The sequence below is a fragment of the Caloenas nicobarica genome, chromosome 7, assembly GCF_036013445.1.
Source record: "Caloenas nicobarica isolate bCalNic1 chromosome 7, bCalNic1.hap1, whole genome shotgun sequence".
Taxonomy (NCBI): domain Eukaryota; kingdom Metazoa; phylum Chordata; class Aves; order Columbiformes; family Columbidae; genus Caloenas; species Caloenas nicobarica.
In genome coordinates, this window is record NC_088251.1 from 31,280,817 (window position 1) to 31,294,606 (window position 13,790).

General features: G+C 36.6%; 1 protein-coding gene across 5 annotated transcripts in view; it reads right to left on the minus strand.

The window, feature by feature from the left end:
- Positions 1–13,790, minus strand: part of CCSER2 (coiled-coil serine rich protein 2) — a 73,365-nt gene that overhangs the window by 10,378 nt on the left and 49,197 nt on the right. For 3 of the 5 annotated variants that reach the window (XM_065639073.1, XM_065639071.1, XM_065639072.1), the window contains 2 exons: positions 12,690–12,776; positions 11,292–11,390 (listed from right to left, as the gene is read on the minus strand). In XM_065639073.1, coding sequence (XP_065495145.1) covers positions 11,292–11,390; positions 12,690–12,776 — 186 coding nt within the window. Of the gene's footprint in view, positions 1–3,121; positions 3,207–11,291; positions 11,391–12,689; positions 12,777–13,790 lie in introns of all 5 variants that reach the window. The other 2 variants (XM_065639075.1, XM_065639074.1) reach the window with 1 other exon arrangement.

Below are 13,790 nucleotides of genomic sequence, written 5' to 3' on the forward strand. Positions count from 1 at the left end.
CTGAAGCAACTTTGTTCTGCTAACACAAACACTTTGTACACCCTACAGAGATCCTGAATAAGTCAATAAAAGTTTGGAAACATTTCACAGCGTTAAGCAACATACTCCTGTTTACAAAAAATGCATGAAAAAGCAACACCTGGACCTGATTTATAGTCAACATGCATATAGTAGCTTTCTTGCTGGTGACAAAAAGCTATGTCACCTGCTGGAATTGCTTACATTACCTTTATTTGTAACGCCTACATTAGGAGTCTAAATACTTTTTTTCATGTAGTGCACAGGAGGCAGAGATGTGAACAACTGCAATGGTTGAGTAACAAAACAGTTCCATGTGCGTATCTCTGTGGAGAAGCACTTAGGGCCTTGAAAAATTGGTGTAATATTCCTGTATTAGAACAAGAGTTCATAACTGCCTTATTGACAATGTGTATCCTAAATGCTGTGTTTCTAGAGCTGCATCATTAAAGCTCCAGAATATAAATGCAAAAATTTTAAAAAAGTTTGATGTGTCAAATTATATCCTATAGCCTAGAGAAAAATAAAGGACCATTACATAAGAGTTGAGTTCAAGACACATATGGGAGTTATAGGAATAAAAGTATTAAAAACTAATTCTCATTAAAAGTGCAAAATATACATCCAATTCTAAAATGTCTTCACAAAGTGCAGTGATATGGTAAGTTCATGGGGCAAATTACACAGTAGGTATGTGACCACTGTAACTGGTGCTGATGGAGAAGAACTCGAAGCATATGATGGTAGTGTAATATTACACAGCAGGGATGTATTATCTGTCCTCTACAGCAGTAGTAAAATTATATTGCAGTAGATAAGCAGTGAAATATGAACAGTTTACAGATTTATATCCTCATAACGTACAGTGCTTGTAATTGATCTCTGTATCCATCAGCTACTAACAACACGGTGAAGAAATCTGCAGTATTCACCAGTGCAGATGATATTTTAGGTTCGGTATCCAGAAGTTAGAGAAGAAATGCTTAAATTCCAAGATCTTGCAGAAAACACAGCCAAACGAAAACTGAGAATACTTCATGTTCCCACCACCTTCTCTGTATTATCATAAAAGAAACCAACATTGACTTTAAGGCTGTTCTCTGTTCTCAGTGGCATTACCCAGCTTACCACTTGCCTCAGACCCCACATTTAGCATTCCATACAAGCTCAAAAACCAGCAGACCTAAAACCACTGAACTGTGGGAAGAGGTAACGTGGGGAAAGGAGGATGCTAGTGATAATTGCACTAATGTTCTACTTTATGGGACTCTTCACACAGTGGTAAGTCATTGATTTTGCAAGAGTGTCAGTGAAAGTGTCCAAGAAACCTCCTAGTTTATACTGCACTTTTACTCTCAGTATATATCTTTTGATCAAACCTGAGAATTAAAGAAAAAGGCTAGGAACACTCAGTTATAGGAAACATTTTTTTCCCTAGGCAGTAGGTTAATTGTAATTAAGGTTAATTACTCAAGTGCCAGGATTAATCTACTTTATTTCCTTTACTAGTAATTCATAAAATTTAATGTATGAGATGTATACTAAAAAATCCAGCCTGCTTTAGTAATGGAAGTTCGCTACAGAATCCCTGCATAAGAAGCTGCTGCCGTTAGTGGAGGAATGAGGTGGAGGCTCAAAAAACTGGTAAGAGATTAGCAAAGTTTTCTTCTCCAGTCAAGTAGTCAGTGTGAATTGTGTGACACCACATCTGGCAGCTCAGACACCATCCTCCCGTTTGGACTGTCTGATCAGTTAGTCTTCAAAAATGTGACCTTTATATGCTCCTCAGGTCTAAAATAGATTTTTTTTTTTTTTTTTTTTAACCTCAGATTCTCTGCTGATAGGACATCAAAATAGCCAGGCTGTGCTACTGCTGGCACTCTCCCCAGAAACAGAAGACAGGATGATCCATCAGCTTTAGGGGTTCTATATTCATTTCACACACACAGAGTCCCACATCAAACATGAGCAGAAAATGAAGCATTGCATAGAGAAAAGCCTATGAAACAGGCTGTGCATTCCTGATGAGTTGTTTAAATGAACATTATCACAGAAATGTCAAGAGAGTATTTGAAACACAATTTAAAAAATACTTTACACAACAATTTTTTTTTCTTGTAATTGAAATAAATTGGGATTACTGCAAACTGAAATATTTGTAAGCTCAGTTTTCCAAGGTGCAGCTTACTTTTCAGATCTCCATTAGCCCTGGAAATCTTACTTTGCTTCCATAATTTTACTTATTCCTTTATTTCTTGTCCAAATACACTCTTGGGCTTTGCTAGGAAAACACACTGTAATTCTGTAATTACAGTACATTTTAAAAATATAACTTTAGCTTTACAAACTAGTTATATTTATTTGAACAATTATCTGTTTATAACGCAATACCGAAGCACAAAATAAGACTTACCATTTCTCTATGTCTATGTAAGCATACAGTTTTAAAAATCAGCAATTGTCTTTTGTTTTGCAGATCCAAGCCAAGAGAACAAATGCAGCTCATATCAGCCCACATTGTAGCTAGCATACAAGGAATGTTAATAAATCATGCAAGTTTTGCAACAGCCACTTCAGTGTATTAGAAGCCTTTTTACAACAAATACTGAGAGGGGAAAAAAATTCGTTTCGGGGAAGCCATTCTGAAAAGTTAAAACTTCTCATGAGAGACAATGAAACCAACACTTTCTGACCAATATTATATATATCCACAACATGTTTATGTAAATACACCCACATATGCATGCATGCAGACTCATGAGCAAACAGAACACATACACAAACAGGACGGTATATTACAGCCACGAAAAAGGAAGGGAAAATGCAGCAAGCAAGATTTATGTTAAGACAAGACTGGACACAAGGGCCTACTCAGGATTGCCTGAAGAACTGCTGAAGTAAATCAGCGTTTAATAACTGTTATAAAGCTGTAAGTTGTAGCTGCCCATACACTGGCTGAAGGAAGCACGTTGGTTAGCCAGACTATTGTGGATGCCTGGAAATCTGCCTGAGGGAGGAGGATACTACGAGATGAAGGGTGCGTGCAAAGGGGAAGCTGCTACGGGAGGACGGTGAGGGAGATGAGTGAGAGGTACAGACTCACTCTGTCTGCGGTGCGGTGGAACAGTCCGAGGGATGCCCTGGAATGAGCCCTGCCAGGGAGAGAAGGAGGGAGCAGAATACCCACCCTGTGCAGAAAGAGAGAGGGGGAGAAGTATAATAAAAAAAGAGAACAGGGAAAAAAAGAAACCCACAACCCAAAAAACAAGACACCAAAAAGCCACAACATTCTTTTTTCCCCCCAGAAAGGTATAATCGTATCTCCCAGTTGTTCTACTTTGTAAAAGCAAACGCTACATGCTACTGAAGCCCAGAGGAAAAATGACATTATGATGCTCTAAACTAGTCAGAAATCTTACAAAATACCTCAATTTTTATTCAGTGCATATATATGCACACATTTCTTTTAAAGATGTTTTTAAGGGAAAAGTATGGTAGCAGAGCTTTTCACGTAAAAATGCCTGCTAAAAATTGTAGCTTTGCAGCTTTCAAAAATGTTTTTTAAATGCCTCACCAAGCAGTGAGTTGCTTAATATTAGTCTACTGGAGAACCAGTCAGCTTCAGTTTACAACAAAAAAAATCTAATGCATAGAAACAGATTTTCTAGCAAACCCTGGTACTTCAGAGTCCACTTCGCTCATATTTGACAGCATTATTAAACGTGAAAGAGAAGAGGTGACATGACCGTTTTCCTTGCACTTTGCTCTGGCAGTGGAGCCTCCAGAGCACAGCGCACACCAGTGCCAGGCAGGGTTCGCCTGTCCCATCTTTCAGATGGCCACAGAAGTGACACATTGTGGTTGCTGCATTCGCAAAACAAGAAACTCATTTTATGCAGGCCATCATTTTCTCTATACCCTTACCTTTAAAAGAAAACTATCCAAGCTGGAACTGCCCTCTTGAATTACATAATCTTGATTTCCTTTTTCAGCAAGACAGGTTTCAGTCTTTCCAACCCCTTCACCATTTAGCAGCTGCAAACTGCTTTTGTAAGTTCTGGAACATTAGTGCTAACAGTAAGGACTGCCGCTGCCTCCTGGTTACTGGCAGATACCAACAGCAACCAGTTGTAGCTACACTTTCAGACAGCAGGCAGAAGATCTCTGAATGAACATCTATATCAAAGGAAGCAGGAACAGTTTGCCCCTCCTGTCCAGTTTCCCTGCTGACATATCTGCTGCAGATCACACTGCCAGGGCTGGACAAACGAAGTAGTATTTTATTTCTATACTTGTTTGAAAAGACCATTAAGCATCACATAAAGATTCTGCTTTTATTTATCCTGGCAGAATTTTAAACCCTTCCCTGACCTTCCAGTTATCCAAATCTGGTTAGATCTCATCCACCACTCTCCCAAGTTTCAGTACTGCTAAGATATAACTTAATAATACTTGCATAGTCAAGTCTTAGAATTTGCTGGCAAGAACATTTTTAAACTGGAACAGGAAACAAAGACAACAATCTGATAAGACTTCTTTATTCTTCTTCAGAAGCTGAGATAGAACAATTACTGGAGCAAAATCCAAGGAAAAAAAATTAAAGTTCTTTAACCCGATTATCCCTAGATGGAGATATTGATTACCTAACATGCTCTTACAGTCCTCTATCAGTAGCCATTAACATCAATACAATTTATAGACTGCTGCATGAAAGAACAGTGCTAGCTTCAGTCAGGCAACATCACAAAATAATATAATACGTTGCATTAGCTGAGTAGGTATTAAATAGAGAAATACTCCTGGGAACAAGATTAATCAATGATTGATGAGACATTGATGAATGCTTTGGATTTTCACAGCACTGTACAAAAGAACACCATTTTTCAGGGTTGTTCACCTTTCATCCTAAATTGTGTCAGGGTGGTGGAGCAAGAATAAAAAATTCTTTCCATTTCCTGCACATAAAGAGTAAAAAGGACAGTATCATCAGGCATGTCTCATCTTATAGAGACTTATTTGAGTTAGCAATGGGCTTTTTCCAGACTTCTTTGAAATTTTTAATGCATTAAATTAAGAAGGGGGGTGTGAATTTTATATCTTCTCCCTCCTTCTCTCTAAAAAGAGAGATTAAGACAAGAACTTGCAGAACAGCAGCAGTCTCGAGAGTTTACACTGCTCCACACAGGCAAATGTCAAATAAGTATCAGATTGCTTATTTAATAAATAAAATCCTAACAAGCATTGTTTAATTGTACATCAAATAAGGTAATTAAAATTAACAAAATTTGAACTAAGCAACAACCAGCAAATACATCGCTGGGAATTTATTAAGATGGGTGTTACGAATTACACTGATTTGACAAATAAAGGTTGCATCTATCCCATAGATACAGCACATTAAGAGAAGTATCTGCAGATATGCCTGGCTTATGAAAAGATGACTTATTTTAATAGCATTTTACAAAACTCCAGTAAATTTACAAAGCCTTTTTTCTTTAAACAACAACTCACATCCATCCCCTTCTATTAGTCAAATGTGTGCTGAAGTTCCCAAGAAATCCAAAGAACAGGAAAAAAAGAAACATGCACTAATAAGCACGTATCCTCAGATTATGGTACATATTCAAAATACACAGAAAATGTGGCAGTTTCCTACTAAATATATGGAAGAAGAAAAACCTCAATCACAATTTATTTTATGCTTGATTATTTAAAGTCTATAAAACCCACTGCTAGAATTTAAAGATGAGAACATTACTTACCTCAGCTTCTATTAAAACAAACAAAACACCCCACCAAAGACAAAGTCAAAAAACCCAACCATACACACACAAAAAAATGATGGGATTCTTCTGGGTTCTCAAGCCTCATCTGATGCAAGTTGTTCCACTTGAACTTTAATGTTACACAGCAGTCAGAAGACAGCTCCTCCATGCACCTGTTATGTGTATCCAGCCACTAAACTTAAATCCCATTCTTCTCATTTCCCAGATACTGGAATTGTGAAGTAGCAAAAGCATCCCAAAAGAGAAGTGATTCAGAATTTTAAACACTAGGCAAAACAGGAGACTCAGGAGCGGAAAAATAACAGCAGCTGAATTAAAGCAGTGTACAAACCGGAACAAACTGGAGAACATTTTTCAGAGATCCTGGCAAATTTTACAATTGCTGCTAAACGCTTTTTGAAGTTCTGACCCTAACTGCACCAGAAAACCTGTTTGTTTTAAAGGCTACTATGAAGATTTTAAGGCCAGAATTTTCCATTGCTATAAAGAGACCTCAACACTACAATAAGCAATCACAGGAACAAAAGCAATTGCTTCTGCCAGAAAACGACAAGAGAAATATTTAAGCTATTGTGGCATAGCAATTTTAGGCCAACAGCCAAATAGTCCAGCTCTTTTCTCAAGAATACACCAATATCCGAAACTGCTACTGCGTTCAGAAAAGTCTTTTCTGCTGCAGAAACACAAATAAAGATCCATTTTTATCCATATAGCTGAAGCCTTTGAGCGCTTCCAAACCCAGAGTTTTTGCTGTGTCTCACCTAGCATTGCCAGGTGTCTCATACAAAATCAGAGCTCCACATCACGAGTAAACCTAGAATGACATTCTTCAAGTATCAATGCAAACAAGATGTTTTTGCAGCAGTGTCCTCTTGCCAGACTAGCACCTGGATAAGAGATTACGAATGAGCAGTTCCAACATGCAATAATCTTTTTGGAAGTGTTCAGGTCAAAAAAGAAAAACCACCTAAACAAAACAAACACAAAACACTCTTATATGCTGGTTTACACTAAACCAACAAGAATTGCCTGCGAAATGTTTAAAGGAACGCTCTTCCATGCACGTGCCCACGTGTTATACACTGTTACTGTAACAGAGCAAGAAACATGCACAACACAACAACCTAGTCCAGATATCGTTCTTGCTCAGCAAGAATCTACATTTCATGGATCAGTAAGTGAACAGCACAGTATTGGACAGCAAGAGAAACCTGGGTTGAACATGAAGATAAACACTAATATAGTGAACTAGACTTCAAAACCTGGGAGTTGAAATTTAAAGTTTCTATATGCTTTGACTATGCAACTATAAGGGTACGGTGGAAGGAGATACTCAAAGACATAGTACAGGAAGACAGCCCAAGTATTAAGAAGGTTCATCAAAATAACTGACACGATAGGCTTTGGAATGACAAACTGGAACAATACTCCATGGAACGCAAAGAATATCTCTCAGTGCAGAAGCAGAGACGTAGCAAAGAACAAGAACAGGCATGCTCCTAGGAAAACTGAGTTTTGTTCGCATTTTGCCAGAGACACGAATGAATTTGTACACACATTTAGGAAGCAAAATTTATTTTCATCACTCTCTACTATTCTGAGACTAAGGAGAAAAATCAGCCTTTACTGTGTACTACCTACTGTTGGAAGGCATGGAAGCACACCCATGAACTCAGAGGAGCTGTGTCATCCTACGGAACTGGACCTCGGGGGCAACAATCCTTCACAGACAACTTCGTCCCTATTCAGACTTTGTAGTTTCCTTGCTTGCCTTTTACTTCTTAGCATCTGCAAACAACCTTTCCAGTTTGAGAAGGCAAATGTCAACATAAACTTGACATCTAACCCCTTTACTCTCAATCTTTAAAAAACACATCGGTATTTAGAATTACAGAAGCACTATTGCAATGCCTGTGAGACCATTGTGGCAACGGATGCTCACATTTTTATTTTTTGTAAGCTTTGTCCATCAATATTAATTTCTTCAGGTAATTTTATGTTCAATACCTTCTTCCAGGTTGGTGTTTTGGGTATTTTTTTTTTCCCCCATGATAGTAAATGATAGGCATAAGTTAACTGGAAGTGAACTCAGTATACAAGATCTACGAGAAATCCTTCTAGAAATGTCATGGACTACTCTGCCAGTGTGTACTTGTACAAGCCTTTATCCTGAGGATGGCTAACCAAAAATAATGTTTTCCTCTAAGTTATTGTTTTCTGTAGATACAGTAGAAATTGTACTGTATAGTACTGTAGTACTGTATAAACAGTCGGAAATTACTTAATGCAGTTTTGAGCACACCGTCACAACGCTGCTTACAACACACGCCATGTAGCATGCATGGCCAGGCAATAGGTTAATTCCTAACAAGCCCAATTTTCAAAACATTCATTTTCAGCCACTAGGTTTTATTACACGGAGTACTATGTTCCAAGGATTAACCTAAAGTTACATAGCTTCCCTTCATGTACACATTTACCTTTAAATAGGAAAAAACTCTAAAAGTACTTTCAGAAACTGTGTGCGGTCCCTAAAGAGAATAACCCCAGACAAGTTTATAATCACACCAGGATGGTAATTTTTCTAGAAATATCTGGTAATAAAGAAACAGACACAAATGTGATTTTCTAAAAAGAGTGTTTAATGATATTCACTGGCCTGTTTACTGGGAGAACCAAGAAGAGATGATAAATACTAGCTGTTTCAAATGGACAGTAGAACTGCAATAAGTCACTGTAGTTCATCTGGTCTTTAATTGGTAACTGAAATCTTTTAATAGCCGATTTCCTCTTTCACTATTTCCTAGTTTATTCTATCATCTGTTCTTTACAAAACACTACATTAACAGTGTTGGTTAAGCACATTTCTGGAAGTCTTTAAAGTATTTCTTGAAACAGTAAATTCCTGTGTGTTCCTAGACTGTTATTTATGTTTCTGGAATCACCACTGTATCGGGTCTGCTAGAATTTGTAAACTGTCAGAATAATCTTGGAAGTTATGACACTCTAAAGTAACTTCCTGATATTCACCATCATTTAAAGTTACAGGTCAAAACTTAAAGGAAAAAAATGAACTAGTTGAAAATTCATCAACTTTGATAACTATTACCAAGCTTAAAGAAGCAAGAAACTTATATGACTCCAAACAGATGTACTCTTACTGCCAAAATTTCAAGTACTATTTGGTTTTTAAAAAGTATAGCCTCCATAAAAATCTTCATTTCATAAACATTAACTACATTTCATAAGTCATACCACATTTCAAGATTAATAAATCTGATTTCTCCCAGCCTACGCTCTCAGTTCAAGATAATTATATCAAACTGAACAGGAACGTTAATAAAGCCCAACATTATTTTCTGTAAGTTTTTTTTTAGTGAGAATATATTTTACTCAGGTGTCTCCTGCTATTTCCATTTATCCTACTCCTGCCTCAAGAAAATAGAGCCAATTGTCTCTCTATTGCAAGTGGCAGTTATGTCATTGGGTTCCAGATCAACAATGATTTCATGCCAAGGCTTTTTGAACATTTATACCTCTGTTAAGCAATGCAAGGAAACATATCAATGCCCTTTAAGAAATCCCACGTTAAGGAGCTCATATCAATTTCTGTTAGGTTACAGAAAGCCTCCATATAACTTACAAGTATGCAAGGGAGAAGACTTAAAAAAAAAAAACACAACTCTGTGCAAAGCTTTTCAGCTATCATTTACGAAGAAAAGTTCCTGAAAAGCAGTGTTTTGTCAATACTTCATGAATTTTCCTAAATCCTTTATCAATTTTCATGAGAAATTTTACATGTAAAGGATACAAATAATGAGATGTTTATAATGCACATGTAACGAGCATACACCTACACACATATGTATGTGTACCATATACATATGTATACGTATATCTACACACATACACACACTCAACCACGAATACAGGAGGGGATACAGCAGGGATACTGTAAAAAAAAAGAAAATTCCCTTAACTCCAATTTCCTCATGACAAAAAAAGTGTCATTTTTAACAAAGCTACTGAATAACTTAGAAGAAATATCCTTCAACCTGACCAAACCAGACAATTGGGCTAAATGACTTTTACCTGAGATATCAACCCCTATTCCCTATCTTCTCCAATGCCTTTGTCCTATCAATTAATACCACAGGTTGCTCAAACTAAAGCTTCTGTAGTTTGCAACCAACTATCAATAGTTACTAATCTGTTTCTGAATTTGTGGAAAATGATATGAAAAAAGGAACATGGAAACAATAGCCACTAACCCAGTAACAGTGTAACGCACAAAAACATCAAATGAAGATCACCAGAATAAGAAATTACAACTTGGAAAACAGAAACACTACAAGAGCTCAAAAGCTACAACGTAACAGGAAAAGAGGAACAAATGAGATAAACATCAAACATCTTACACATACCTTCTGGAACAGAGGTGTCAGAGCAAACTAAAGGTGACTTAGGATTATGGTCTCTTTACATGGGTTTGTATCAGCCAGGAGACAGTCAGAAAGCTTCGTCTCAACAGGACAAGGGTGTTTGCTACCACCCGGTGAACACACAGTGGGGTTGTATTTCTATTCTAGCGCTATATATTTGAAAGAGTAACTTTAGAAGGATAGCAGGAGTGATTTATCTTTACTTACAATCTTACATTAAGTAACTTCAGGCAGGGCAAAAACAAAAACAACCAAACAAAAAATCTAACCCTTTAATGTTTTAAAGAAATCTCTTAAGGCTCTCAAGCTAGAGCACTAGCTTCAAGATCCAAAGACTATTTGCTGATGACTGACAAAAACCTTGCTCGTCAAAGATAATTCCTTAGCATATATGATATAAAACGTTTCTCTGCCTCCACCTTTATTATTCTATTAGTATTCCATGAAGAACGTCAAGTTATATATAATGGAAGCAAATATGATCCATGCAACAACATATGGGAATGACAATGTCCTCTGTCAAAGTGATTTTTCACCCAATAATTTTTTTTAATGAGTCAAGTTATTCAAATAAATGATTAATAAAAATATTAACTTTTGTTTTTACACTTATGGACTGAAACTTGGAATACGCTGTTGCTTTTCCTCAACAAATGTGAGCACAGCAATTATGAGAATTTAACCAGAAAAACAACAACAACAAAATATACCGCTATCTATGACTTTAAAGCCAAGATATAGGAAAATATCTTATATATTATTAAATATACAGATTGGGTTGACTGTAACTTAAATAGTGCAGGGGGTGATAATTTTAATAAGACTTCTAAAGTTTTAATTGCTTATTTTAAAAGAAATGTTTGTAACAAATATTTAAATAAAAGGCTTGCAAAAGAATGCAAGGGATGCAGCAGAGGAAGGACACCGCTCTCATACAGCACAGAACCTCTCACACGATGCCAACTGGTATAACAGCAAACATCATAAGCTTGGGGAATGAAATGCAGAAGGTCACACTCAAGAAGGAATGGCACATATTACTCACAGAACTCCTCCTCCAGGAGGTTTGTGTAAATTTATCAGCATACATGCACGTTGCCCCTCTAGGTTTTTGACTGTCTTTCTGGCAGTTACATCTAGTGGCCTTAATCACCCCAAAAAAGAGAAAGAGAAAGGAGAATTAGTTAGAAAATAACTAAGACGTTCAAAAAGCACAGTCAAGATCCAGTATTCAAACATCACGTATTACTTGGAAATATAGCACAATATGATTAAACTGTAAAAACTAGTCTTTACAGTGATGCACAACTACAAATATACTACAAAGTATATTTAGAAATAATTTAGAACAAATTTTGACTTTTGGAAAGGGCTTTTGAGTCACCCTAATTTCTGAAGCATCACGTTCTTTAAGCCACCTTTCAATAATTATGAATAAAAGTTTTAGCCATCCTTACAGCAGAGCTCCTTAGCTGCAACAAAGTTTTCAGATACTACAGCAATTAGGTATATCACGTACCAGGAAGGAGAGATTTCATTAGAGATTAGTCACACAAGACTGTCTCCAGACATGATAAAAATATGGTGTGCATCCCTTGGCATCTCACCTACCCTACTTTTAATATCTTGCTGTGGCTTGAAAACACAGGGCTCTTTTACAAGAATTGTCACAGCTGGTGACTTTACCAGAACCAAATGCAGAAATAGGCATGGCAAAATCCAAAGTTCACTTAGAACAAGAGCTAAAAGCGAAAAGGCATATGTTATTTTTGTTTGAGAACTTATGTGTCTGCCTCAATGTGATTTATGATAAGAGCGCCCCCATAACTTGTATTTATTTAGCCAATTTCATCTTACTATTCAACACGCTTTGTTTTGTTTTAAAAAAGAATCAACTTCGAATATCACCTCACTTGGCTTTAAAGTCTATGGTGGAAATCTTTATTGAAGTAATGGACAGTAGGGGAAAAGAGAGGGGAGAAAAACACAAAGAACTTCAAGCAGAATGATAGGCCTGACACTTGTTAATTTTGATCATACTTTAAGCGTAAAGTGACTTATCTTTGCTCATTGCTATTTCTGAACAGCTTCTATCATTTTATGTTTAAAGTGTTTGTTTTAGAAATGAAATATATTTAACAATAATTAAATATCCTTGTTTAGTGCCTCACATACAAATCATGAGTCACCTACAGAATTAAAGGTCCCAGGTGTACAACTGAACACACACTAGAACACGTAGAATTGGTCTGCTAACCGAAACGTTACAGACCCATGAGACAGGTGGGTCTAAATGGAACCCAAATCTGCCTTGGCTATAATGAAAGTATAGGAAAAAAATTAGACTTTTATTCCTCCTAAAGCCCTCATAAGAATTACCTGTCGAAGTTACACTCTGCAGCACATACTTTAGATACTATTAAACATTTAGTGTAATGCTTACAAGTTGATGCTCTAATTGGTTGATTGTTTCATCCTTCTTCTTCAGTTCATCTTTAAGCTGCCTGATCTCATTCAGCAGATCATCCATCTGCAATAGGACAGTGGACAATAACAGGTTTCTGTAAGTTCTACACGATCTAAATCAACACTTCTACAGGACATTATATCAGGTGTTCACAGAGGACTGGAAGTAACATCGGTACGTGCTTTCCTCCCCTTATTCACATGGTGAGATGGGCTGTAACTTGACTAGAAGTCTCTTTAAAAGACAGTCGAGCCAACCCACTAAATTTTCAGGCTATGCAAGTAAATCAGCTACAGTTTTGGTGCAGTAATTCATCTGTTATACAAGTGACTGGCATCTTGAAGATGAACATCCCCAGCCAAATACTACCTGTACTCCTCTTTATACAACAACAAAAAATACTGAATGCTAAAGATTAAGTGAACTTATCATTAACATAAAATAATAGAAACAAACAAAAAAATTCATTTAGAAACATAAGCATAACTATGTATACTAAATGCAACAGCACAACTGATTTGAATACATCCTACTAAAAACTGAAGACATTACGCAAAGTTCAGAGACTAAAAAACTTTGGTAAATATCTAAAAATTATTCAAAAAATAGTTTCTTAATCATAAGGTAATTTTAATATATTTTATAACTGTGCCATTATATCCAGATCATAAATTAAGAGGTACACTTCCATTTAGTAGCATACAGCCACTATTTTGGTTTCACTGCAGATGTTATTAGTTGCCACTTTACTGCTTTAGGACAACACCCAGACTGATTTGCTGTGCAGTTTTTCAAACCACATGACAGTATCAGGTAAAGAAGCGACAATTGAAAATGTCAGTTAAACCTAGCACTTTTTTGTTAAGTTGAAAAGCAATACTTTTTCCTCTACGAATTAAGTCTAAGATTTTGAGGGAGGTGATTGATTGCAGAAGGACAAGCACCACAAATGCAGCAGACAGCAATTAAAGAAAAAAGAAGGGCTAAATGTTAATAATGTAGAAAGCAGGGCTGCTAGAGAATGATGCATACGGATCTACAGCTTTGGCAGACCTCGTAAAACCCGAAACCAGGATT